At 41.0% G+C, this 27082-nt stretch overlaps 1 protein-coding gene across 1 annotated transcript in view; it reads right to left on the minus strand.

Annotated features, from left to right (window-relative positions):
- Positions 1-383: 383 nt before the first annotated feature.
- Positions 384-27082, minus strand: part of TEX15 (testis expressed 15, meiosis and synapsis associated) — a 68774-nt gene continuing 42075 nt past the window's right edge. Inside the window, exon 7 of the mRNA XM_090031988.1 lies at positions 384-583. Within this exon, the coding sequence (XP_089888114.1) occupies positions 528-583 (56 nt within the window). The 3' untranslated portion in view covers positions 384-527. The remainder of the gene's footprint in view (positions 584-27082) is intronic.

The following is a 27082-nucleotide window of genomic DNA, read 5'->3' on the forward strand; positions in this document are numbered from 1 at the left end:
AACAGACACTTTACTTAGACCATCAGAGTTGTCATGTTCCGTTTCTTTTCTTTTCGGTTTTGTAGATAAGTCACTGGTTGCATCAAATATAGGCAATATGTTAGACTTGAATGTATTTCCTTTAGTATCTGACTGTTGGGCATTCTGTTCATTTTGTTCAGCAGATACAGTAAAAGAATTAGTAAGGAGTTTTGGTATTGGGGTAAAAGATTTTTGTACTGAACGTGGAGAATTCTCAAGAGATTTCCGATGCAGTAGATCTTTTTCTAAAGGTAAACAACCATCTTCACACTGCTGATGTATTCTTACACTTTTGTTAAGATTACTGTTGCTTCTGATCATGCTCTTTTGGCCTCCTGAGTTCTGCTGACTGGCTAATCCTTCTGAATGAACAAAAGAGCTTTTTGAAGCATCTGGGGTAGATTGAACACGTGAAGAACAATAAGCAGCTTTCAAATCTTTTAAGTATAAAGGTGAGTTGGGCAATTGGCTTTGCACAACCTTTTTAAGATGCATCTTGTTTTTATTCACATTATCCAATGAGATACCTTTCCCATTTTGGCAATTAGCTTTTCCATTTTCTCTAAAAAAAGAAAAACATAATTACATACTTTTTACAACCATGTTTTCTTTTTCTTAAGTTAGTAACACAAAATATACATAACTACCACATACCTGTAGCAAAATAACTGTTTACAAGTGGAATGCATAGAAATATATCTTTGCATTTTATCATCTAAATATATGTGGATTACTAACCATTACTCCATGTGCTTGTATAATATTGGAATGTAATCTCAAGGTATGTTATTTCAAATGGTTCAGACACACATTACTCATTATTACATGATTTTTTCAACATGAATATTTTTCCAGAATTTCCTACATATTAAATGCGTCTGTCCCATGTGGGGCAGAAATATTCAACCTGAGCAATATAAAACAAAACCATGCTCTAAATGTGCTCAACCTCCAGACCATGGGCCAAACATGGCTGCAGAGGCATTGCATCTGGACGGCAAGGCTCCCCATAGGGCAAGAAATTAGGTGACAGGGGAATGGTGGCCATTAATATGGTCACCCTCTCCCATGCCTAGTTCCCAAACCCCAAGCCCCATTCTATTGGATGCAGCCAGGCCATACCCCCTCCCCTGCATCTGGATCAGGATCAGGGCCAGGCCACGTCCACTTTCCCACTCATCTCTGCAGGCCAGGCTTTGGCCAGGCCATGCCCCTTCCCCGATGGGGCCAAGCCATGTCCCCTTTCCCTGCTACACCCACTCCCTCCCCGCACAGGGCTGGTTTGGAGCCAAGTCATGCCCCTTCCTCCCCACCAGAGGCCAAGCCACAACCTCTTTCCCCCAAGAAGCTGGGTTGCAGCTGGGCTGCTCTCCTGCCTCCACATAGTTGGATAGTGCCCGCTGTGCTGGCTCTAGTGTCAGATCAGGACCACTGGCAGGATTTGGCTCACAGACAAATGGGGCACTGCCCTTCTGGCCTACCAGGGAAAAAAGCTGAGCACCGCTGCTCTATATCACACACCCCATTGTGTCCAAGGGAGCCAGGGACAAACTCTCTTCTTACTGTTGACAAGTGGAACCATTCTCTGGGCTCCCATTCCATTCCATCAAGAATGCAGGACAAATGTCCAGTCTCCCTCCCACTACATTACAACCTATAAAATTGTTGCATGAAAAATAAAATTACCCCAGAAGAGTGGAGTTTGGCTGTTGTTATGTCTTACTAGCCAACTACACATCAAGAATGACAGGGTGGGGTGGGGGAAGGGGCTGGGATGGAGTGCTACCACCTAACGCCCCATGCTGCTGCTGTTCTGCCTCTTGCAGGAAGCAGGGTGGGGGAGCCGAAGCCAGTGTTGCTGGGCTTGGCTCCCCCAGCCCCTGTCTGGTCCTCAGTGTGGCTTGGGAATCATAGCGCCGCTCCCCCATGCTTGGAGCACTCTGATTGGCTGATGGAAATAGCCAATCAGAGAGCAAATAAAGTGTTATGGATAGACAGACAGACTTAGGCTTTTATAATATTAGAATGTTACAACTGCCTACTTTAAGAACCAGCTGAGTTGCTGATGTGACCCTGTCAGGGGCCTATAGAACTGTAACAATGAATACAACATTAGTCATGACTTGCCTTAATTACAACCTAATTCTTACAAATATAGACTATGAGCAGGATAGTTTTAATTATACTGAAAGTTTGAATAGATTGTGTTATTCTGTTTTGAAGATCTGTGGGGACAAAGAAAAAAAACTGAGACAGAAGCTAATTTTAAAGGGTCCATTTTAAACTAGTTATAACTCACACCAACCAGAAGAATCACTCAGAATGTTTATAGTGAGTCATTGCTATAAAGAACCGTTGCTATATGTTTGGGGAGGATACACTGTTTTTACATATGAAGTAAATTTAAGTACTTCAAAATGGAATTCAAAATGAAACTGCATCTATGGGTTATAGCAACAGTGTCTCCAGAAAGTAAAGGATGATATTCTATGTCTGGCACAGCCAAAATGTAAAGAAAGGCATAAACTGCAGCCAGCTATCCATAAGATACCCAGTACATGCTTTCAGTATACCATACCACTGATGTAATAATCATACTCCTTCTTAAGTTGACCCACAAATCAATGTTAAATTAATACATGGAAATTCTTTCTTAGTCATCTCAGTAGAGCAAAATAGACAAATTAAAATCTCCCTGTTTTACTATCCAAATATCCCTCTCAATCCCTGATGGGTTCTCTCTTTCTAATGTGGGGGTGTGTGTAGGTGTTTTGTGCACACATATATCACATGTATATGTCTTTATGTATTATATAATTAAGCAAAGCTGTGCCAACTTGCCAACTGCACTGTACTAGTCAGAGAAAATACCTTTTTATACAGCACAGCCCATATTTTTCCTGCTGGGAAGATCAGCATTTTGAAAGATACTGACTAGTGATTGATTTTTTTTTTTTATGATCTGTTAAAGGTTTTTTGTTATTACTTATTATTTTATTATTATTGCTGGAATTTTGTTCTAATGTTTTCACGTTAAATTAAATAAATTATGAATTAAACCAGTGGAAAATAAGCATAACAGAAACAATTTGGGGTTTAGTGTATAGATAAGGAGAATGGGAGTGGACTATCAGGGCTCATGTTCTCTTTATATATCATGGGCGACTGGTAGAAACTAGAGCGTTCAAACTCAGAAGAAATATTACTAGGATCAAATTACCAAGCTCTTCCTTTGGCTCAGCTGTCAGTATAACATGCAAAATTCCTTCTCACATGCTTATTGTGGAATCACCACTTACGTTTCCAAAATTAAAGCTGAACTGAGCTTTGCAATTAAAGCAGAGAGACTAGATTGCTGTTTCACATATATGAAGAATACAATGTATCCTCCTAAATTACAGCAGTTGTAATTATGGCAATTATCCTAAAACACAGCATTCTAATCCCAGAAAATCTTCATATAAAATAGATCATAGAGAAATAAGGCTGGAAGAGACCTCAAGAGATGGTCTAGTCCAATGGTTTTCAACCTTTTTTTCATTTACAGGCCCCTAAAACATTTCAAATGGAGGTGTAGATCCCTTTGGCAATTTTGAATGGAAGTGTGGATCTCTCTGAATGGTAAGTGTGAGTACTCACATGTTTCTGATTGGTCACAGTCATCTTTCATGGACCCCTTAGACAGTCTGTGGACCCCCCAAGGGATCCACGGACCACAGGTTCAAAACTACTGGTCTAGTCTAAATTAAGATTAATCCTAAAAGATATCCAGACTGGTTAAGGTATGGGGGAAAAAAAACCTGTTTAATGTATGTGAACAGCCTTCCCCCTGCTCTTTAGTGACTAAAAAGGAAAAAAAACAGAATCTCTAACGTGTCTTAAAGAAATATTGTAGGGTAACTGGAGAGCACAAAAATTCAAATTCTTTAAACATAATCATGTGGTTATTTCATGGAGCCATTGCAGGGCAAACTGTATGCCAGTGTCCTAAAAGTGCATTTCTGTATCTTATAGTTTCATAGTTTATAGTTTCTAGGGTCAGAAGGGACCTGAGTATATCATCTAGTCCGACCCCCTGCCATAGCAGGAAAGAGTACTGGGGTCAAATGACCCCAGCAAGGTGTACATCTAGCCTCCTCTTAAAGACCCCCAGGGTAGGAGCCAGCACCACTTCTCTTGGAAGTTGGTTCCAGATCCTAGCCGCCCTGACTGTGAAGTAGTGCCTCCTGATATCTAACCTAAACCTACCCTCTGCCAGCTTGTGACCATTATTCCTGGTCACTCCTGGCAGTGCTAGGGGGAACAGGGACTTCCCCAGTGCCTGCTGATCCCCCCCAACTAGTTTGTAACAGGCCACTAGATCCCCCCTCAGCCTTCTCTTGTGGAGGCTGAACAAGTTCAGGTCTCATAGCCTCTCCTCATAAGGCCCTCCCTGCTGCCCCTGATCATGTGAGTGGCCCTCCTCTGGACCCTCTCCATGTTGTCCACATCCCTCTTGAAGTATGGCGCCCAGAACTGGATGCAATACTCCAGCTGCGGCCTGACCAGTGCCGCATAGAGGGGGAGGATCACCTCCCTGGACCTGCTTGAGATGCATCTGTGGATGTATGACAAGGTGCGGTTGGCCTTCCTGACTGCATCCCCACACTGCCAGCCCATGTTCATCTTGGAGTCAATGATGACTCCAAGATCCTTTTCTGCCTCTGTACTGACGAGAAGGGAGTTCCCCAGCCTATAGGTATGGTGCCAGTTGTTCCTCCCCAGGTGCATCACCTTGCACTTGTCTGTGTTGAATCCCGTCTGATTCTTATCCACCCACCCCTGTAACCTGTCTAGGTCAGATTGCAGCCTATTCCTCCCTTCTAGTGTGCCCACATCCTCCCACATTTTAGTGTCATCAGCAAATTTGAACAGGGTGCTTTTTACCCCCTCGTCCAAGTCACTGATGAAGATGTTGAACAGTGTGGGCCCAAGGACCGAGCCCTGCGGAACCCTACTGCCCACATCCCTCCAATATAATATATTATTATATATAATAAAAATTATATATTTTATTTCTTTTAAAACTAATCTTAACTCTGAATTTCTTGGATGTATAGCATTGTTTGAGGATAACTGCAACACTGCCATGCCATAGTTTACCATGAATCACCAGTGTGTATTCAGAACCTTCATTCCATCTCAATATCGCTTTTTTTTTTTGTTTAGAGAAAGAGTTTAACAAAATATGGAATACATGAGTCTTTCAGAATAAAAAACAAACAGTGGTTATCATTACGAAGTTGGTATTAGCTTCACCTGCCCCAAATGCTGAAGTCACGTGTTGACTTCAAAAAATTACAAGAATGTTTGCAAATACATTGAGTTCTTTTATTTGCCTTCTGGTTTTTAAGCCTTTAAGGAGTCATGTGCTGAAGCTTTTCTCTGCAATCCTGAATTCTTTCAGTTTACTTAAAAAATGAAGAAGAAAGTTGAGATTCGGAAGTAAATAAATGATTTTAAGAAGGAAAAGCATGAATTATCCCAAGAGTCACAATTAAATCACAATAGTTAATAACGCTGGTCAACCACTACCATATTACAATGTCTAAGATCCTGCATTAATTTCCCATTTCCATGTATGAAACAACTCTATGATAACTATTCATACAGTTAGATGTCTGGTTTCTGTTTCCTGAATTTTTAATAGCAGTACATAAAGTTGGGTGGATGAAAGAGGCATGAGCCCCGGGTGCTGCTTAAGGGGGGAAAGGGGGTAGCAAGGGGGTGCCAGAATGGAAAGAAGGGCACCTCACCATCCCAACTGTTCTCTCTGCCCTTGGAGACTCCAGCCTGGCAGCAACCAGCAGCAGCACAGGAATATGTGTCAGTCAGTGCAGGACACAATGGGAAATGTAGTTCTGTAGGGCCACAGTGGAGTTTGCTGCTGCAGGCAGCATTTTTTGCCACCAAGAACAAAAGATTTTTTTACCTATTTGACAGAAGTGTCTGTGGCAAAAAAATGATGTGACAACTCCCCTTATTTGCAACGAGTGTCAGCTGTTGCTCCTACGCATTCGATTGCTGGAGCCAGAAGATCTGGGGGAAGGGGAAAGGAGGACTGCCTCAGACCAGTCCTGGTCTGTTTAGTAACAATTATACTTTAACAAATTTAAACTTTGAATGAAAAGTTTGGTGAGAAGTTACAGTTTTCATGACCACAGATTAAGAGGAGAGAGCGTTTTCTTAAGTGTTGGGCCAAGACCATGGAATGAACACCTGCATGAACTAAGACCATCACAAATAACCTCCAGTATTTGCTGCAAGTGCCAGCTGTACTTCAACATAAACACGGAATCATAGAAAAGTAGGGGTGACCTCTGGAGGCCATCTAGTCCAACTGCCTGCTCAGGGCAACTTCATCCTTGTCTAAACCGTCATAGACAAGTGTTTGTCTAACCTATTCATCCAAACTTCACAAATAACTACTAGGCACAATGTGTGAAACATCAAAAACACTTTAACCTGTCACAGATAAAGCAAAGGGATGAGGGCACTTGTCAATGTCCTACCACCACAAGGATAGGAAGTAGTTGTTAAAAAACATTATAGAGATTCAAGGAACAGAACCATGAACCTTTGCTACAGAGACACTGTATTAGTTTGACCTGGCTCATCCAACACCTGTATAGACCGTGTGCTTCAGTGGTGCTTTTTGGCAGTTTTATGTAACAGATGATTGAATCAAAGCACCACCAAAAAGCACTACTGAAGTAAGCAATCTATAGAGATACTGGGGAGCCAGGTCCAACTAATGCAATGCCTCTTGTGGTAAAGTGCTATTTTGTTTTGTTTTTCATGTCTGTCAGCAACTAAAGAGTTGGGAATAAAAGAAACTGCATAGGTGCACAGTATCACACCAAGCCATACTAACATTTATGTGTCATCTACAGTCAAGTAGTATTCACAAGAGAAACATCTTTAAACAATGACAAGATGTCATATTACGAAAACTCTTGATAAACTCATTTGACACAATAGCCCCTTTCCTCCATAGCTGTTCTCCAGGGGATATAGTTATTCTCCATACCTATTCTTCTATTCTACTTATTAGGTAGCTAAGTGGACTTAAGCACTTAGTGATTTTATTCAACTCCCTGAAAATCCATTAATGCATCCACTTTTGCAATACATTGTCATCTTGCCCTTAAGACTGAGTCTCAAAAAAGCAGTAAGGTGAAGGACCTACACACCTTTATTGTATGAACAGTTTTTCAGGGTCTTGAGCAGGGTGGTATGAAATCACTGTTACACACCTAAATCCACCTATGTTTTTAACAGAAGGAATAGGATTTGGCCGTGGTAGCTGAAAAGAGTTCCATCAGCTCTGATACATTACTCATTGCTTTCCCTCTCCAGCCTCTCATGGTATCAGGCAGTACAAAAGGGCATTTCTGGGACAGGTGCTCTATTCAATGCATTTGAGAACAGCTAAGCAAGATGCTCATGAACTCTACATTAGCTCCACAACAATGAAAAGCAAATCTAAAGCTTCAGGATGACTAAGGGGAAAACATGTCACTCTATTCCATCATCAGTTCAGCTTTCCTAAGCAAATATTTCACAATTTTAAACCCTTAGTATACCTCATATGGCTGCATATTTTATTTTCATCACTGTTTTTTGAGGTTGCTGCCACTGAAACACCAACCTAGGAGAAAATGGACAGATTATATTTGAAATTCTTAGACTTGTAATACAAGTTATGTTGTGCACAGCATTGTCATTAGCTATTTTCTAGCATATCTTTGTCTGAATGAACTAGTGAGAGGAAACTTGTCCTGTGGGCAGTTTTATCCCAGAACTCTTCACTGCAAGGTTTTCTTCAACTTTCTCACATGTGACTCACTGTCAGAGAAAGGCTGAATTCACTATCTCAGTGGCTCAATGGCTTCACCTAAGATGCCAATTAGTATGACTTTTCAGACTTGCCACTGAGTAGTGCTATGAAAATTAGCCAAAAGGTTCATGACACAAGCTATGAGTTCAAAAATGATAATATTTCATTTTACTGAGAGATTTGTCTCATCTTCAGGTACACGGCCCAAAGTAAGACACCTGCCTTTGTAAAGTATCTAAAGTAAGTTGCCCTTCAACACTGACTTGCCCACAAATAAGATATTTACATGCGATCTGGAAACAGACACCCAATTATGCATGGCATGTAACAAACAGTTCCATGCTCTTGAAAGTAATTTTTGGAGACACATTGTATAGAATCCTACCCAGAGGAAATACTGATTCATGGCAAGAGCTCCCAGCTGGTGGAGACACTACACTGTGAAAAACTGCTGCTCAGAATTCCTTGAGGCAGTGAGATTTTGAATCATTATACTGTATTTACTCACATGCCACACACATCTTTTCCCCCACAAAAAACAGCCCCCTAAAACTGGGGGCATGTCTTAAGTTTGGAAGCTGATTTTTTTGCTGGGAATAGAAGCACCTTGCTTTGATTCCTATTTCAACTTTGATTCTTGCTTTCCCTATTGGCTACCCAGAGACCTAACTTCAACAGCAAGGTACTCTGAGTCCCACCTGGCCCATGCTTGGTTGAGTAGGTTGTTGCCCTGTGATGTGGAAAGTCAAGGCTCAAATTCCCTTAGAGGGAAGTGAAACCAGAATCTGGGTCCCTCATAGTTCCCCTACCCCTACCCCGACCACTAGGCTGCTAGGCAAAAAAGGTACTCCTGCACTAGTATTTTATAGTTGCTAGTCGCAGTTTTGGTTGACTGGTGTAATTCTAGGATTTTACACTATGCTTCTGAACATCCATAAGTGCTGAATCACAACAGTATAAATGAACTTGGGTGCCTCTGGCACAGCACTGATTTGCTTCTGAGCATGCACAGTAGGGACAAGCCTCCCTGTATAGAGCAAAACTTTAGCCGCACATGTGCAAATCTGGACATTCAGAGTGGTGAAAGAGAATGATGTTGAGTGACTTAGAGCCCTAAACAATTGCATGTCACCTGTATGTCTTAGCAGGAAAAGAGAATTCTGCCCCTCGTGTCATACTCTGTACTGCTGCTTTGGGTAAGTCCCTCACTCTCCCACTGGTAGCTTGATGCTGATACAGAACTCCATCAGCAGAAAACTCAAATAATTTTTAATCGACTCTCATTTATCTAGTATCAAACATCAATTTTTTCCTGATGCTTCTGAAGCAAAGAGGAGAAAACAGTATTATTCCCGCCTGAAAACAGTGTCATCTCTTCAAACTGTCATCTCTTCAGTTAAACAAAGAACAGTCGCTTCTCTTTCAGATCAATTCAAGCTCTGGGGAGAACATGGAAGAGGGTCTTTTTCCTAACTCTAAAGTTTTAGTCTAAGTTCACCCTCGAAATCCTTCATTTCCTACAAAGCAATGTCTGAAGAAGCTCTCGCCTTTTTTGTCTAGTTACATATATTGAGTTAACTATCGCTGTCATCTGAAGACAAAAGCATTTTGAAGTAAGAAGTGTTGTTCTTACCTTTTTCTTTTTGCAGCTAGAAGGGGAAGAACTTTCCAGGGACTCAAGAGTGCCTCTATAAGAGGCTTCACAAGCAGGTCTTTTTTTCTGGGTCTGAGAGCCATCTTTGATGAGGCACTTTGAAGCCTGAGATTCACTGATCCATTTTTCAGTTTCAGCTGGATGTATCTTCATGTCACCCTTTCTTTTTAATTGGCAAGATTTTCTCCAATTATTCAGCATTTGATGCATCAAGAGAGAGAGGACTGATTTACCTTTTTTGGCACATACAAACTTCATATGCTCAATGGTCTTCATAATTTTCATAATATGAGCCATTTTTCCTAAATCTTTCCTGGCAGTTAACATTAAATGTTCAAGCAACAAAGAAAACTGGTTGTAGTTGTAATCCAGTTCAGTCACAGTAATCCCATAGTTTGCAGATATAGTATAAGGTATGCAGTCAACATATGTGGAGATAGGAGGCTTAGAATTTTGTAGCAAGTTCCTTATTTCTGAAAGTTCGGCAACTTCTCTGGTCAGAAGATGAAGTGCATAAGAGCAATTTCTGCTTTCTGAATAATCACAAATAACATTTAGCTCTTTCTTCAGCTCAGAGATGGCCGATTCTATAGCTTTACAAATACTATCTGTTGAATTATTTTTCAGAAATGAAAAAGAAGCCATTTTATCTTGGCAACGGACCAGTTCAGGAAGCAGCGATAAATCAAACCACAATAAGCCTCGAAATCTTGGTTCATCTACCTTTCTTGCTATTGAATTTTTAAGGAAGTGCACTGTTTCATGCATCATTACCACTTCAATGTAGGTCTCGACAGCTTCAGGCTTTAGCATAACAACATTAATATTTTCATTTTTCATTGTGTCTAGCACATTTTCCTCTGTAATCAAAATACTATTTACATCTTCCTCTTGTAAAATCTGAAAATATCTTTTTAAGGTTTCTAAATGTTTTGTACATCTAAGCATTAGCTGCCGTAACTTCTTGAGGTCTGCACACTGAGCTTCATCCAATATTTCTCCAATACAGCAAATATCAGGATGTGAAATCAAAACATTGAGAAGCTCATAGTTTTCATGACCATGTTTGCTTTCATTGTCACAATTATTTGACTTTTCTTCATCTTTTTTCTTCTCAACTGGAGACTCACACATCTTATGTTTTCCTCCTCTTGCAAGTTTTTGCCTCACTGGCTCCGAAGAAAAATTCCCAATACTCGGTTTTATGTTTTCTTCTGGGACAGGGGGTAGCTCCCTAAACTCCTTTTCAGAAGAAAGAATACCTTCCATATTCTTGCAAGTGCCAGACATGGAAAGATCACATTTGTCAGTATCTAAAGATGTTTTTAACAGAGAAGTATGCGCAACTGTATTCACCTTTACATCAGCTTTACAAGCTGCTCCCTTTTCTCTTTTGTCTGCAGCACCCCTTTTGAAAGGTGAGCTCATAGTTTTTATATTATTCTTGTTGGTAAGTCTACTTGTTTTAGGGCTAAGCCCCCCTCTTGTGCCTTTAGCATTAACTACACAGCCACATTTTCCAGCAGTTTCTTGAACATGAATTTTAGAAAGAACATTCACATAAAACTTCTGTTTCTTATTTGTTAGTGTTGTATTTTTTAGCTTGGTCTTTTCTAAACCTATAGTGTTTTCAGAGAGTGCTTGAAGTTCTATTACTCTTTTCATATCTACCACACTGTCACCCTCACAAGCAATGCATTCTTTGCTCATAGTAGCTGAAAACTGATTTGTGATTAATGAAGGTGTCACAGTTAAGTCAGACTTGCAGTGATGTATCTGATTCATACGATCATTCAACACAACAGGTTCAGAGCTTGTGATAAACCTATCAGCCCCGTCTTCCTCTAAAACCATTCTACTCATTTTATCCTTTGGTTCCATAAACTCTACAGTATGTTTACTTGCTTTTTTGTTACACTTTCTTTTCTGAGAAAAGCGAGCAGAAGAATAATACTTGCCAGATGTCATGAAGCTATTACCTTCGAGATCACAACTCTCCCATAAGTTGTTACAGATGATTTCATATGATTTTGGTAATGGACCCCTTTGTCTCTTCTTTCCAACTTTGGCTACAATTTTTAATGATTTATGAACTCTTCTTTGAGCTTTTCTCAAGTGAAACATAGCTCTATCAATTTTTTTGGACAGACGTTTACTTTTACATAAGGATGCTTCACTACAAAGAGTATTTAGAACATTTTTTATATGTTTTTCAGACTGTGCGAATGTTTTAATTCGTCCTTCAAATAATGACAAATACCTATCAGATGAGCAGTGACTGTTATGCCGTCTCTTTTTACCACAACATTTTGAATTTCTGCTTACAGGTGAATGTGTTAAAACTTTCTCAGGCTTTGTTTGATTTGTGTGAGATGTACCACGTAGATGTTTTTTAGTAGTTTGGGATTGCAAAGTTTTTTTACTCTTAGATTCATTGCGATTATCTTTTGGCTCTGCACAAGGATAGCTATTATCTTTGTTCATTTTATCAGAAACAGTAAGAGATTCCGTGGGTATTGTACTATTTTGTTTTTCAGACATGTGACTATCAGCCTGTTGAACACATTGAGACAAGCAGATTTCCATTTGTATAAGATCCAGTTCTTGCATATATTTTTCAATTCTTTGCTCTTCTGCCCATTCCATGTTGTTTCCTTCTCCTATAGGTTCAACTAGATGTCTCCACATGTCTCTCTCCATTCCAACAGAGCTCTGTGGAGGCCTGAGCTTTGATGTAAATGTGTTGGTTACTGTAATTTTTAAGTCAGGCCACATTGTCTTACTGAAATATCCTGTTTTATCTTTCTTTTTGCAAGATTTTCTCTCAGATGAACAACCTTCACTTTCCTTCATGGAAACACTTTGTAAAACCTCTGATGTTTTCTGACTAGCGTTTTCAAACAAATTTTCCCAGTCCATACGGTTTTTCAAATATTGATATAATGTGTCAACCTCAACAGACACACATTCCTCATTGTGTTTATCTTGTTGTATTGAGTGAGATGCCTCATGTCCCTCTGATATAATTTCAATCTCACCTTCAAATTCCAAGTCCTGGAAAAAGAAGTCCTCACTCTTCTTCCCCATCACAAGTTTAAATATTTTCTGCATATTGTCTTCACAATAAGATGTGTTTCTATCAGATGTTCTAAAATACACATTGTCAAAGGTGCATATTTTCTCAGGTTGGCAACTTCCATTTTCCTTGTCTTCCACATTCCCAGAAAACACTGATATGGCGGGGTCTAATACAGAGACATTCTGATTGTTCCAACTACAATCCTGTGGCAGATCTGCAAGCCTAAAAAACATTGCTGTAGTAGAGTAGTCTTCTGAATTTATTTTGTTACCTAATGTCATTCCCTTCACCTTCATAGAAAAATTGTCCATTTGTACCAAATACATTTCAGTTAATACACATCCTTCCTCAAATATTAAATATAAATCAGCAGCTGATGTTTCTAAACTTAGACTATGAAGAATATCAGAAACTTCCATCCAGATTCCTGTGCTGACTGGATTATGGTTAAAGTACTCATCTTTAGCACATACCTGCCCTTTTTCAGAAACAGCTTCTTTCACAATGGTCAGGAGCAGAGAAGAAAGGTGTGGCTTTGCAGTGCACTGTCTGCCTTTCTTTTCACAATGCAATTCCTTTTTAAGCTGGCATGTGCTCATTTGGTTGAAATTATGAACATTTCTCTTGGACCCTATTTTCTGACTGCAGAGCCAGGTTTGATTTTGCTCTAAGACTGCAACTACAGAAGAAGTAGAACTCTCTTTGCTATCCTTGCAAAAGTATTCACCTGATACTGGCTCATTTGGACATATTAGGAAACATAAACATTCTTTATTGAAGCTTTTCAAGGCTTTGTGTGTTCCATCATTAACACAAGGCAAATATGGCGTACCATTTATTCTCTCTCTGATAGCAAAATTGTCTTTCACTTCTTTTGCAGAATCATCTTTGCTTTCACTTGTGTATTTTTTGCCTGTCCTTTCAGTGGCTGAATGCACTGCTTTTTGGGCCTTTACATTATCACTGCCTTTTTCAGAAATAAAACTTTTTTGAAACTTAGCTTGATGACTGTTTTCTTCACCAAATACTTGATCCCTCAGAACTGTCTCAGAAACAAGTTTTTCACAGTCACATTTGTCCTTTTCTCCTTGGGTATATTCTTTTTTTAAAGTATGCTTAGAAGGATACACTTGCCTATGAGCACAATTTTCAAAAGAATGATCCTGCGCATCCAAAACATCACTTTTAACTTTACATTCTCTGCCTGCCAACCTCAGAGTATTATTTTCATCAGCTATTAAGTAAGAATCTGTTACACTGTTTCCTATTTCAGAAGCACAGCAGTTATTTTCTTGTAACTGGATACACATTTTGCCAATATAGTCTATCTCGCCATCATGAGATTTAACACTTTCAGGATATTGGATGCCTCTGTTTATGCTTTTATCATCATACAAGGATTTTTCAGGAGTATGTCTTTGGCTATCCTCATGTGCTATTAAAGTAACAGGCTTCAATTCCTGAGATTTCTGACTTTTGTCTACTGGGGCACATTTATCCTGTTTAGAATGGTTTGCTTGTGTCAAAGACTGCCTCTTATTCTGCTTCCTAGAGGGAAAAATAACATTATCCATATGATTAGAAATATCATATTTTTCATCTGTACAAGTTTTATTCTGCATTTCTGATACTTTGCTCTGGCTCCAAGCATAAGGTGGTTCCAAGTTTGCCCTTTCTTTTTCTTTTCTTTTGAGGTAACCTGCACATACGTTAGCTGAATTGTTATTTTTGTAATCTTCAGAAATTAAAGAAGAAGTACACCCTGTTGATGACAACACATGTACCTTATCAGCACCTTTCTGAGATCCAAAATGTAGGCAGCAACTCAAATCCACAGCACTGTGAGAAATGGAATCAGTGTGCGAGTTGCAGGTAAATTTAGAAGATAATAGTGATGAAACTGGCTTTTTCTCTAGCACAGAGGTGAACTGTGGATCACAAAGAGGATTGTTAGAGCTTGACTCTTCAGTAAAAAGTAAGCTCTTCTTGCTATCGTAAGCTGGTAAACATTTAATATTATGCTTACAAAGATCAGAGCTTGGTTCTATGTAATAAGAATTTGCTTTGCCTTCCACCAACAAACTATCAAGCATGTTTGTTGTTTCAGCTTGTTTATCCTCAGGTGGAAAAGATGGATATTTTCTCAGCTGTTCCTTTGCTTGACTTTTGTGTGCTTTCAAGTCTATACTATCACAGATACATTTCTCTTTGGCTGCATTGTGCTTTTCTTCAGTAAAGACTTTCAAAGCATGGTGCATGGGAATGTCTGGCAAGATAAACAGCTCCCCCATTCCTTCATGGTGCTTTGTTATATTATTGGCCTGTTTGTCTTCCTCAGAACATTCATTGTCTCCATTCAGTATTGATTTACTTTCTTTTACTGAAGCTGCCTCTTTCCATGATGCTTGCTCTACATATCTCTGTTTAACTTGTTCTTGTTTGGGTTTATTAGAGGGAAAAGCTTCTTCAGAGAAAGGGCAATGATTATTTAAAGTGACTGGTATCTTCATTTCAGAATTAGGATAGTCCATCCCATTCTCAGAGGTTATGGTCCCATGAAAAACTGCATCATTGTTTTGTTTTCCTAGGTTTCCTCCTCTTTTCATTAATCTTGGATCCTTAATGAGTCTTGAAGTGATTACAGTACTTGAGCTACTATTAGTGTGGGCAGAACAAACTGTAATACAACTGTTATCTGGAACAGTGCCTTTTAGATTCATCATGTTCTCACTCCTCGCTCTTCCACTGGTGTCTACCCCAGCTACAGGCAGCAGACTCAGCTCATTTTCTTGCACCTGTAATAAATCCCACCTTCCAGTTGACTTAAGTTCTACTAGTGTATCAGTTTCACCTATAAAGCCATCCGTGTTCTGCGCATTTCCATGGGAGGAAGAAGCTTTGAAGTTAGCAGTCATTTTTTCTGAATTTCCTGCACTGCAAAAAGTGCTTTCCTCAGTTCTGAAACCAGGTAAATCTGCAGATTTTCTAAAATGCTCATAGATTATTTTAGAATGTGTGCCTTTACCAATCCGTTTTGCAACAGTGCAATTTTTCCAATAACTTCTTTGTCCTGTGAAATCAAGAAGAGGAAAAGTGATAAAACTCCAGGAGTTAAGGTTGTAAGACCCTTTCTGTTCCAATACCTATTTAGGCCCATTTCTAATGAAAAAAATCCCCCAAGCATATTTAGCTCAATTATTTTTTTATATTGTATCTTATGCAGAGGGAAATTAAAAATGGTTACCAGCAAAGGGGATAACTTTTAAACACCTAAATCTAGGCATGGACTTTTCTCTTCTGGGTCTCATAATCTTATGTCTCCTTAGCACACCCCCATCTTGTTTTGCCTTCAAAAGAGTGCTACCTACACCTAATCATAATCCTGATATATAAAGATAATTTCCCTACCTGGTCACTTTGACCATGCCAACTCTTTTTTGCATCTCATCATCAACTTTCACTTTTCTGCTACATCATAGACTGCATAGACATTAGGGCTGGAAGGGACCTCGGAAGATCATCGAGTCTAGCCCCCCGTCCAAAGGGCAGGAAGTCAGCTGGAGTCATAGGATCCCAGCAAGATAAGCATCCAATTTGCTCTTGAAGGTGTTCAGTGTAGGTGCTTGAACCACCTCTGATGGCAGACTGTTCCAGACCTAAACAAACTACTTCCCTTTATTGTCAAGGCACTCCACCGTCTCTCTCATGTCTCATATAATCACTAGTATCTCCACCCTGCCAATACTACCAGCCTTCATCAGCCAGTTGCTACATCTGTGCAAAAGTACCATTATGTCTTCATGCTGTACTTCACCACTGGAAAGAACTCCATGTAAGGATCTGAAAAGCCACCTTACTATCCTCCTTCCCTTAGGGGCTCTGCTGAGGAGGATGAACCAAAGAGAGTTAGGTACTCAGTTTCCAAATACAGTCAATGGAAAGAATTAGCCAGCCTCAATATGAGATTCAGAGCAGCAAAATCTTGAGCAGGGAGCTGCCTAAAGCTAGTCAATAGGAAATGATAAGCACAGTGATAAGTCTGAACCTTAAGGTGCCCGACTCAAAGCTGTACACTGCACCATAAGCATCTTTGTTATCTTAAGGTAGGTATGTGAAAACATGTCTCTGTAGCCCAGTGATAAGGACACTTAACCAGGCACACCAATACCACTACATCTGCTTGATGAGCCTACCTACAGCATCCACCCCACCAATCTAAGTCTGGCTTGAACCAACAAGGACATTCCACCATGGAAACAGTATGCTTGTTGACTGAGTCATCCAAATGCCCTGCACAAATCTGTTGAAAAAAAAAAAGACAATCCTCACTAATGACACATCCCTAGTTGTGCCCTATCTTTACATAATAGAACTTCTAAGGAAAGATTATTACATTATTAGGTACTATACTCAAAGACGATCATATTATGAAAGAAGTTTGCCCTGAATCTCCATTCTGGGCTTTAAAGACCGCCCCCTCCCCCTCAGCCTTGCCAAACTTGTCAAAAGAAGAAAACTCTGCATTAACCCACATCCACCAAACAAAACTGAATTGTATCAAAACAACAAATGCAAAGCTAGAATACAACATCCCTGTGCGCTCTGCCACCAAGATCAACACCCTCCACAAAAAATACTTCATCAGAATCTGTAGATTCTATACATGCCTATTACAACTTTTGACAGACCACATCCAATGCACCAAATGCTGTCACAGAAACTATGTGGATGAAGCCAAACAACCACTATGCTCTAGAACAGGCATATCAAACATAAGGCCCACAGGCAACATGCAGTTCACGGAGGCAAGTTATCTAGCGCACCAACTTTTCCAGGAAATTTCCTTTTGGGATTCTCATCATTTTTCATGAGCTTAACATCAAGTTGAACATGGCTTCACTCTCCTTTATGACTGTAAATCAGACAACAGTGTTCTCTGGGGGACACAGGGCAGAGCCATTTTGACTCTTCATCTTGCACTCCTCCTCTTATCTCAGCTTCTTCCTTTCTTTTTATTTTGCTTTGTCTTAGTACTTCTCAATAAGTACGGCTTCTTTGTGTTAGCTCATCCATCCTCCATCTTTCTCCACTCCTTTCTATCTCCACCCATTCTCAATCCCTTGTTAGTGTGTGGCCAGAAAGAAAAACACCAGCAAATTTGTGGTAAGCAAATCTTTCTGCATGGGAAAAAGCGTCCCTCTTCTTATGTTTATATATCAGCAACACCCCCCCACCCCATTAAATGTGCTGTCTATCATTAAACTGCTGCTAGAGGCAGCATGTGTTCAGTCATGGAAACCAACTATGAAACTGACTGAATGCCTCCCAGTCCTGGAGGACAGAGCTATCTTGCTCTACCAGTGGTGCAGCCACGTTAGACGAGCCTCATCATAACCCTCCTTCACCTGATCCCTGCAGTAGATTCCACGTTGCGATAGGAATAAAAGACGACATGGGATAAAGAACCTCTTGAAAGACTCCCAGTGCCCACTGTACCTTTTAGATAACAAGAGGGCTGTGCAGGGCTCCATTAAACAAGCCTGGAGCACAGTAATCTTGCTGCAAGGCTGGCATGCCTTCTCACATCAGTGCTACCTATTATCCTGATGGTTCACCATCTGGGACTGGAGAGATTGGTTCTCAGCCAGTAAATGTTGCACTCAGGGTTCCAGTATTTGGCAGACAGAGGCAAGCTGCTTCAGCTAGTTTTGCCTGGCCTGCAGGTAATCCCAAGTTCTGGCATCCAAGTTAGATGGGTCCAAGGACACCAGCAAGTGGCTGGACTCATGCTGTACCCTCTTTCCCAAATGGGGGGGCAAACTGTTCAAAGGTACAGCAGATTAGCTTTAAGAGAAAAGCAGCTGTGGAAAAGACATGCCCATGACCTGATGGTGAGAATGTACTTCCAAGGAGACAAGATATTCAGGTTCAAAACACCTCTGGGTATAGGGGGAAGTCCTAGAACCTGGGCCTCTTGCTCCCTGGGGAAGAGTCCTAACCACTACATTACTAGACCAAAACATAGCCGGCCCCCTCCACGCTATGTTGCTTCCAGCAGGTATGTGCAAAGATTGATTCTATTTCACCAGAACAAAACAGAATCCAAAAACTGCTGTTATGAGCTGCATGTGTGCCATTTAGGCACATAAAAATTAAATAGGTTTTAGCTGTAAGTTTGTCAGAGAACTAAATAGTTCAGTACTTTCAAAGGGTAAGTTCTGTACTGTAGTTTCAGATTCTTTGGGTTGCCTGATAACTGTAGTCATGAAATCTCTCAAGTTTTGTTGCTCTAATTAGAACCATGCAGTAATGTCTGCTGCATCTGAAGCTGCTTGAGAAGATATCAGTGGTACTGGCAGTTTATCATTAATTAAATCTTGGAGCCATTTTTAGTCCTGAGTTAATTTACACAAAAAAGTAAAAGAAACCCTGGAATTTTCTGCTGATAAGTAATTATCTATTGACAGGCATGGTGTAGAAGCCCTTATCTGAAGGGTGGCTGATGAACAGTTTCTTCTACCCCAATAAACTATCTGATTTTTCTCTCCTTAGGGGTTGCATTAAAAGATGCTGCAGCTCAAGAGCATATAAAAGTACCAAATTACCAGGGAGCAAGGACTTGGGTAAGAATAGAGCAGGGCTGGGCAATTATTTTTGGGTGGAAGGCCACTTACTGAGTTTGGGCAAGCCATCAAGGGCTGCATGACAGGCAGCCAGGGGCAGATAAATATTAATTTTCTAAATTTTTAGGGGCCCTGCAGGCCAGATAGAATGGCCTGGTGGGCCGCATCTGGCCCACAGGTTGCATTGTGCCCACCCCTGGAATAAAGCATTTCAAATCTGGAGTCAGAACTTGATGTTTCCTATTCACTTCTTTAGGCAATTGCAGAAATCATAGTGAGAGTTTGTCAGAAAGTTTGGGCAGAGACAACCAGGCTATAGACACATTGGGCTGAAACTCATTTCCCTAGCTGTGATATTGATTATCGGGGATCCTGGTTTTCTCTGATAAAAATAATCCCCAATTGTTGGGTTAAAAAAAACACAAACCCAAAATCCACATTTTTCCATGATCAAAATGAACCCAAAATACATTTTTCCATGATCAAAAAGAAACCTCTCTCTCTCCCTCTCCCTCCCTCCCTCCCTCTCCACACACACACAGATACATCTATGTATTAGTGTATAACTCTCTCTCTCCATATTAGGAGTGTTTTATTTTAATCATGGAAGAATGTGGATTTTCAGGGTTTTTTAAAAACCAGAAATTGGGGATTTCTTTTTAATCAGGGAAAACCAGGATCCCTGCTGAGTGTAGATTTTAACACATTTAAATCAAGATGTAAGCCTCCTCTCTTTGATAAACATTTTTCCAGAAATTAACCCAGAATACCTTGCTGAGGTTTGAACAAAGATTAAGTGGGGAAAAGAAAAGAAGGAAGTTATTGAAGTTATTACACCCCAGCACTGTTTATGAGAAAGGGATGTAGTTCTATGGACCAGTAGCATAACTAAGCCAGGGCAATCAGGGCAGCATCCCCAGGCATTGACTGGGGGTGGGGGCGGGGAGGAATAACAGCTGCCATCATGGCCACACAGCCATGCCATCAGCACAACGGCATCCAGATGATACCATCACCTTTGTGTGTCACTAAATCTATATTTAGCAGTTGAACAGAAGGAAAAAATGGTTAAACTGGTTTGTTAAAAGGTCCCTTCTTACGGTCTCATGGAGCATGAAATGCATACTCTTATTTTTTAAAAGATCTCAAACCTTGTCTACTTTTTCCTCCTTCTGTATTCTTCAAGTCCTTAAAAAGAGATCATATTGTTGGCAGTCCTTCTTAAGAACAGTCCTTTATTTCATTGTCACCAATGACCAAAAACCTGATTTACGACTCCTCTGACATCATTTCTGGATAAATCAGCAACTTAATATTTTAGGCAAAAAAATTATACTTAAAATTTACGTGATTATATTTTGGGAAAAATTCTGACCTCAGATATGTATTTGCAACTCTCCTCAGCTTCCACAGGAACTGTATCTAATTGTTTTTCTCTCTAAGTTGCAAGTTGTTCTTGAAAATGGCAGGTACAGATAGTTGTATCCACAGCTTTAACTGTTGTTGAACTTTGACAGAATTTCTGTTAATCTTTTTGCAAGACATCATAAAGGAATTAGCATCAAGTGTCAGGGATCATAGGAAAGTACACAGAGCTGGAAGGAAACTCATTTAGTCCAGCTCCTGTTCAAGGCAGGGTCATCTCTACTAAACCGTCTCAGTTAGTGTCCATCTAAACTGTTTCTGATGAAAAGGTTTGAGTGAGCTAAGTTACAGTCTGCAATAACTGTTGGGAAAACACTCAGTGTTCAGGACACCTATATGCCCTTTTTCACTCCAGGAGGCCTGGTACCAGTGCTACCAGTGCTCAGAGACTGTTCCCTGATGGGCTCCCAATCACATTGCTTCATTTTACCAAGTATGTCTTGTTCCTAGGTTAAGACTAGAATTTGGTAACTGTTTTCTTTTGCAAGCACGACTGTCTGGGCCCATGTCTGCATCCTCTGCTGCCTTGTGGACACTTCTTGGTTGAAGAAAGGCTAAGGGACCTTACCCTGACAGAAAAGGCACTGATGCTGAAGCAACAGGCAGTTAGCAGCTCTATTCGGGTTGCTCTCTGGCAGAAGCTACAAGCTCTGTATCACTGAATGTCTAGAACAGAGGTTGTCAACTGGGGGGTATGTCAGCTGACCCCCTTGGTTTCCCTGGCAACCAGCACCTGCGCTGCCCTGGTGACTGGCAGTTGAGCCTCCCCTCTCACCACTAGGGGTCTCTCCTGCCATTTCTGCTTTTAGGTGCAGGGCACCCATGTGCACTGTGACAGTGGTCCTAGAAAAGGTTGGTCGAACAAGCCTTGCATCGTAAGCCTTGCATCCTGGCTTAACTGATTTTATAAAGTACCCTGCAGGTACTCTGAAAGGTCCCAGGAGGTACGCGGGGGCAGGCAGGGACAGAGCACCACCACCCTGCACTGCTGCCTCACAGGAGCAGGGCCTGGATAGGGCAAGAGCAGGGCTGCACAGATGCCACACTGCTGCGCTTGCCAGCCCTCCCTCCATTCCGCACCCAGCCGCTCGCCACACCCTGTCCCACATCAGGTAGGGCCCTGAAGCAGCTACCAGGATTTCCAAGCAGCCTTGGTTAGGGATGGCCTGCTTGCGTCATATGAGGGTGGTTGTAACAGGGATAGCGCGCTGGAGCCTTTCTGTTGGTGGCTCCGCCTTCCTGTCTTGGGCTAACTGCCTGCCATGCCTTGATCTTAATTGACTGAGTGATGTAATTAGCGGGAGACTGCCCACTTTATATGCCCGATGTCAGGGGGCGCTATCTGCGGCTCCTTTTCCTCCCCTACGCCGCAGCCCAAGCCTTGCAGATGGTACTTGACACGGCTTGCCCTATGCCTTGGCCCTCTTCTTTACTTCTGGGGCCCCGCACTGCCCCTTCCCGCTCTGGGGCTCCTCTCTGGTCCTTCCCGCTTTGGGGCTCCTCTCTGGCCTCTAGCTCCGGGGCTTCTCGCTGCCCTCTAGCTCCGGGGCTGGGGTCAATGCGCCCCAAACAATGCTTCCCGCTCCGGGGCTCCTCGCTGCCCACTGGCTCTGGGGCTGGGGTCAATGCACCCCCAAACAATGCTGCACCCTCTCCGACGCCAGGAAACCCCACGCTACCGTGGAGCTCCTATGAGGCCTCCTCCACCCCTAATAGCGTCACCTGGTCCTCCAGTTAAACAGTAAACACAAAACACAAAGCCCCTGGGCTATAACGCAAACTAAACCATCCGGTCAAAAATCCATGTTCTGTCCCTACCGGAAAAATTACTTCGACTCAGCTGCAACCAGGGGATGCTCCTGCAGTCTATCTTCCCCTTTCCCTCCGTACTGGCTGAGCTCCCCGCTCCTTGGCTGCCGGAGGGGAACTGCTCCCCTGGCCTTATGCTTGGGCTTAAGAAGGGGCCAAGCCCTGCCCCTTCCTGTCAGCTGACCCCCTTGGTTTCCCTGGCAACCAGCACCTGTGCTGTCCTGGTGACTGGCAGTTGAGCCTCCCCCTTCTCACCACTAGGGGTCTCTCCTGCCATTTCTGCTTTTAGGTGCAGGGCACCAGCATGCACTGTGACAGTGGTTCTAGAAAAGGTTGGTCAAACAAGCCTTGCATCATAAGCCTTACATCCTGGCTTAACTGATTTTATAAACAGAATTGCTTCCTGGAATATACAGACTTTGACCTCTGGAAATGACTTTGAACTGGATTCGGCTCTGAGGAAAATGGCTGTGTTGAGTAATGAGCTTACATGTTTCAGAAGTGATATTAAATCTCCTTTGGAAACCTGGCTCTCAGACACAGGCTTCATAAAGAAGAATGACTACACCATTTACTTGCATGGCAAATCTGAAGGAGTGCTTGGTGAAGGTTTTGCTATCACAAATGAACTTATGTCATTGTGTGAAGCTCTGACTGCAGTGTCCATATGTACCATGACACTTCAAGTTAGACTACAGAAAGAATTCCTCAACCTCATCAGTGTCTATGTTTCAACTCTGCAGGCTAGGAATGAGGAGAAGGACAGTTTCTATTAACAGATGGAAGAACTGATCAGCAGGATTCCACAGAAGGAACCCATCCTAGTACTTGGAGACTTCAATGCAAGAGTTGGGTCCAATGCCAAAATCTGCCCTGGGATTCTGGGTAGGCTTGGCATTGGATATATGAACAAAAATGGTCAGAGAGTTCTTGAGCTCTGTACCAGTCAAGGTTTATTGGTGACAAAGCCTTCTTTGCTGGTACCATCAGAAGAAGAACATTATGAAGACACTTGAGGTCCAAACACTGGCATCAACTGGACTTGGTGCTGACAAGATGTACATACTTGAAAGCTATCCTTCATACACAATCCTTTCAAAGCACAGACTGTGACAGACCACTCCCTTGTCTGCTCCAAAGATTTCAAGCTAAGAAGATCTACTGAAATAAACCTGTTGAATAACCTCACATACTTGTGCCAAATCAACGATCCTTTCAAGAAATGGCTTTTCAATTAAGAAGCAGCAAAGTCAGCCAGAACAAATGAAACTGCATCAGATGCATGGGAAATCCTGAAGACAAACATGTACAATGAGACATCAAGATTTCTGAAAAGAGTACTATGAAAAACATCATCTGGCTTGAAGTCCATTCAGAGGTATTGCTGCCACTCACTGAGAGAAAAAAAGAACTGCCCTAATCAACCTACAAGTCTACTCCTACTACTGATTCACTCAACAACCTAAGAGAAACTCGTAAAGCTGTTTAAACAGCTTCCAAGAGGTGTGTTGAAGGATTTTGGCTGGGCCTCTGCAACAGCATCCAACAGGCAGCTGACCCAGATGACAATAGACAGTTCTATTGAGAACATCAGAAAGGCCATTGGGCTGACAAAGTACAATATCAGACCTGATAAGGGGAAGCAACTGGATATATGGGTTGAGCACTGTGGAATGATATACTCAAAGGAGACTGTAGTAGACCAACGTGTGCTAGATGAATTGTCTGGGTTTCAAGTTATAACTTCGTTGGATGCCAAACCTACACTAAGGGAACTTGAACAATGCATCAAAAATATTTCTAATTACAAAGCTTCAGGATCTGACCATTTACCTGATGAAATTTACAAATGTGAAAACAAAGGCCTGCTGCAAAGATTGCACAAGGTACTGCTACTCTGTTGGAAGGAAGAAATTGTTCCACAAGATTTCAAGGATGCTCATTTCATCAAACTCTATGAAAACAAAGGAGACAGAAGTGACTGTAATAACCAGAGATATATCTCTTCTCAACATTGCAAGAAAAATCTTAAGCTGTATTCTTTTACATAAACTTCAAAAACATTAGGTGAGAGAACCTATCCTGAGAGACGCTGTGGTTTCTGCTAGGAAAGGCCCACCACAGATATGGTCTTCTCTGTAAAACAACTGCAGGGTAAATGAAGAGAAGCTTATCCCACTGTACATGGCTATTATAGATTTAACACAGTCGATCAGGGTGGGCTTTACACTGTTTTAAAGAAGCTTGGTTGTCCACCTATACTGCTAAATCTTGTGAAATCCTTACGTGATGGCATGAAGGCAACTGTAATGTATGAAAACCAAGAGTCTTGACTCATTCAACATCACTAGCAGACTGAACCAGGGCTGCATACTGGCTCCCATATTGTTTAACATTTATTTCTCAATCTTGCTTCAACACACGTTTCATGATATCCATCTCAGCACTAGACATGATGAAGAACTGTTTAACGTTGCAGGTTTCAGAGCTAAGACGAAGGTGAATGAAATCATCATAAGGGACCTGTTGTTTGCAGATGACGCAGACCTTGTGGCTCACAATAACACATCTCATTACCAAGTTCTCCGACTCATGCAAAGTCTTTGGACTAGCAGTAAGCTTGAAGAAGACTGTTACTACGCACCAAGGCTCTTCAGAACCAGTTCCAGCTGACCAGTTTTTCTATCTTGGCTCTACTGTTACCAGCAATGTAGATCTTAATGCTGAGCTCGCTAATAGAATTGACAAAGTAGCCATGAACTTTGATCTTTTGCAAGACAGAGCCTGGAACAATAACAAACTGTCAACTGAAGTGAAAATCTGTATTTATGAGATATATGTTTTATCCACTCTCCTATATGGTTCAGAAACCTGGATGACCTACACCAAACATATCAAGAGACTAAATAGCTTTCGTATCAGATGCCCCCATAAAATTTTTCAAATAAGATGGCAAGACAGAGTGACAAATGTGGAAGCATTTAATTGTGCTGGTAATGGGAATGTTGATTAGTAAGAAAAGACTTAGGTGTCAGGGTCATGTCAAGCAAATGCAAGTGAAGATCCTCCTTCTTCCCTTTCTCAATGATGGGCAATATAGTTCCCCTTTTCCAATGATCCTCCAGGCCCTAATTTGACCTCCAAAATTTTCACAAAAATGACAGCCAATGGCTCTGAAATTACCTCCATTAATTCCTTCAGTACCCTAGATTGTACCCCATCTGGACCTGCTGACTTGAAGACATTTAGCTTCTCTAAGTAATCCCTAACCTGTTCTTCCAGTACTCTATGCTGTTTGTATTCTTCTCAATTTTTGCTGGCAACTAAACTAAACATGATCTAAAATCCGACTTTACTTGTGAAGATTGAATTTAAAAAAAAGGTATTAAATACTTCCGCCCTTTCTGCAACACCTATAATTAAGTTGCTAGTAAAGGATCTACACTTCCTTGATCCTCTTCTTATTTCTGACATATTTGTAGAACCCCTTATTATTGCCTTTACATTCCTTGCTGGTTGCATTTCAAATTGTGCTGTGGCCCTACTGATTTTTCTCCTCGAATGGCCAAGTGATACTTTTATATGGTTTCATAATAATATGACCAAATTTCTACTTCTTGTAGAACCTGTTGTTTCAGTTTGTTGAGGAGATCACTGTCTAATCAGGCTGGTCTCCTGGTGCACGTCCCATTCTTTTATCATATTGGATGCAACACTCAAGACACATTCCGTATATGGTAACATTGGTATGCAGAAGGAAAAGATTACTCATTGACCTCTTTTTTTAATTTTTGATTATTTTTCACTGTTTCCAGAGTCCATGGTCTAAGATAAGAGCTAAAGGAAACAGAACCATAATTTTAGATAGGAGCAGTGAAACAAACGAACAAAAAAATACTCATCAGGTAAGTGAAGACAAAGCCATCTGACAAATAAATTACAGGCACACAGTTTCCCCCTGGGGAAATGTCCTTTTAAATTTTTTTTTATGTTAACCTCCACATGTCAGAAACAGTTCTTGTCTCCATTCCCTCTGGTTCTTAAAGTTAAATAAAATGGAACAAGCTGTAAAGATTTGTATATACTCTGAGTATTTAGCATTAAGTATATTATCCGTTCCGTTTATTTAAATAGCAACTTAGAGTTCTACTTTTTTTTTTTTAGAGATCTAAATAGAATTTCATTTAGGCCACTGATAACCATCTTTTATAGGGATAATAAATTAATATTTGAATTTGCTCTGATAAACTTGATTTATATTCCTTTCATCTTCATGTAGCTAAAACATAAAATACATTTCTCTACCAATCAACATTTCATATACACCAGCAAAATCCTAGACTGTCTTGTGAAGGAACAAGGAAATACAAAAGTCTAGTATTCCAATTAGTTTCATGTAACAGCCCCAGTCCAAGAATCCTTTCCCATTTTCCCTGCATGCTTGCTGCTGTCAGCAGCAAATGCTGGAAGAAACACCCTATGACATCTGGTACTGGCAGGAAGGAGGGCCGCAAAACATAATTTTGATGTTCAGTGCAAGACACACATCGTGAAGGGGGAACAATAATTGCATAAGGCTTTATAGAGAATAG

Source organism: Crocodylus siamensis, chromosome 2 (genome assembly GCF_052110815.1).
Source record: "Crocodylus siamensis isolate JL-2025a chromosome 2, ASM5211081v1, whole genome shotgun sequence".
Taxonomy (NCBI): domain Eukaryota; kingdom Metazoa; phylum Chordata; order Crocodylia; family Crocodylidae; genus Crocodylus; species Crocodylus siamensis.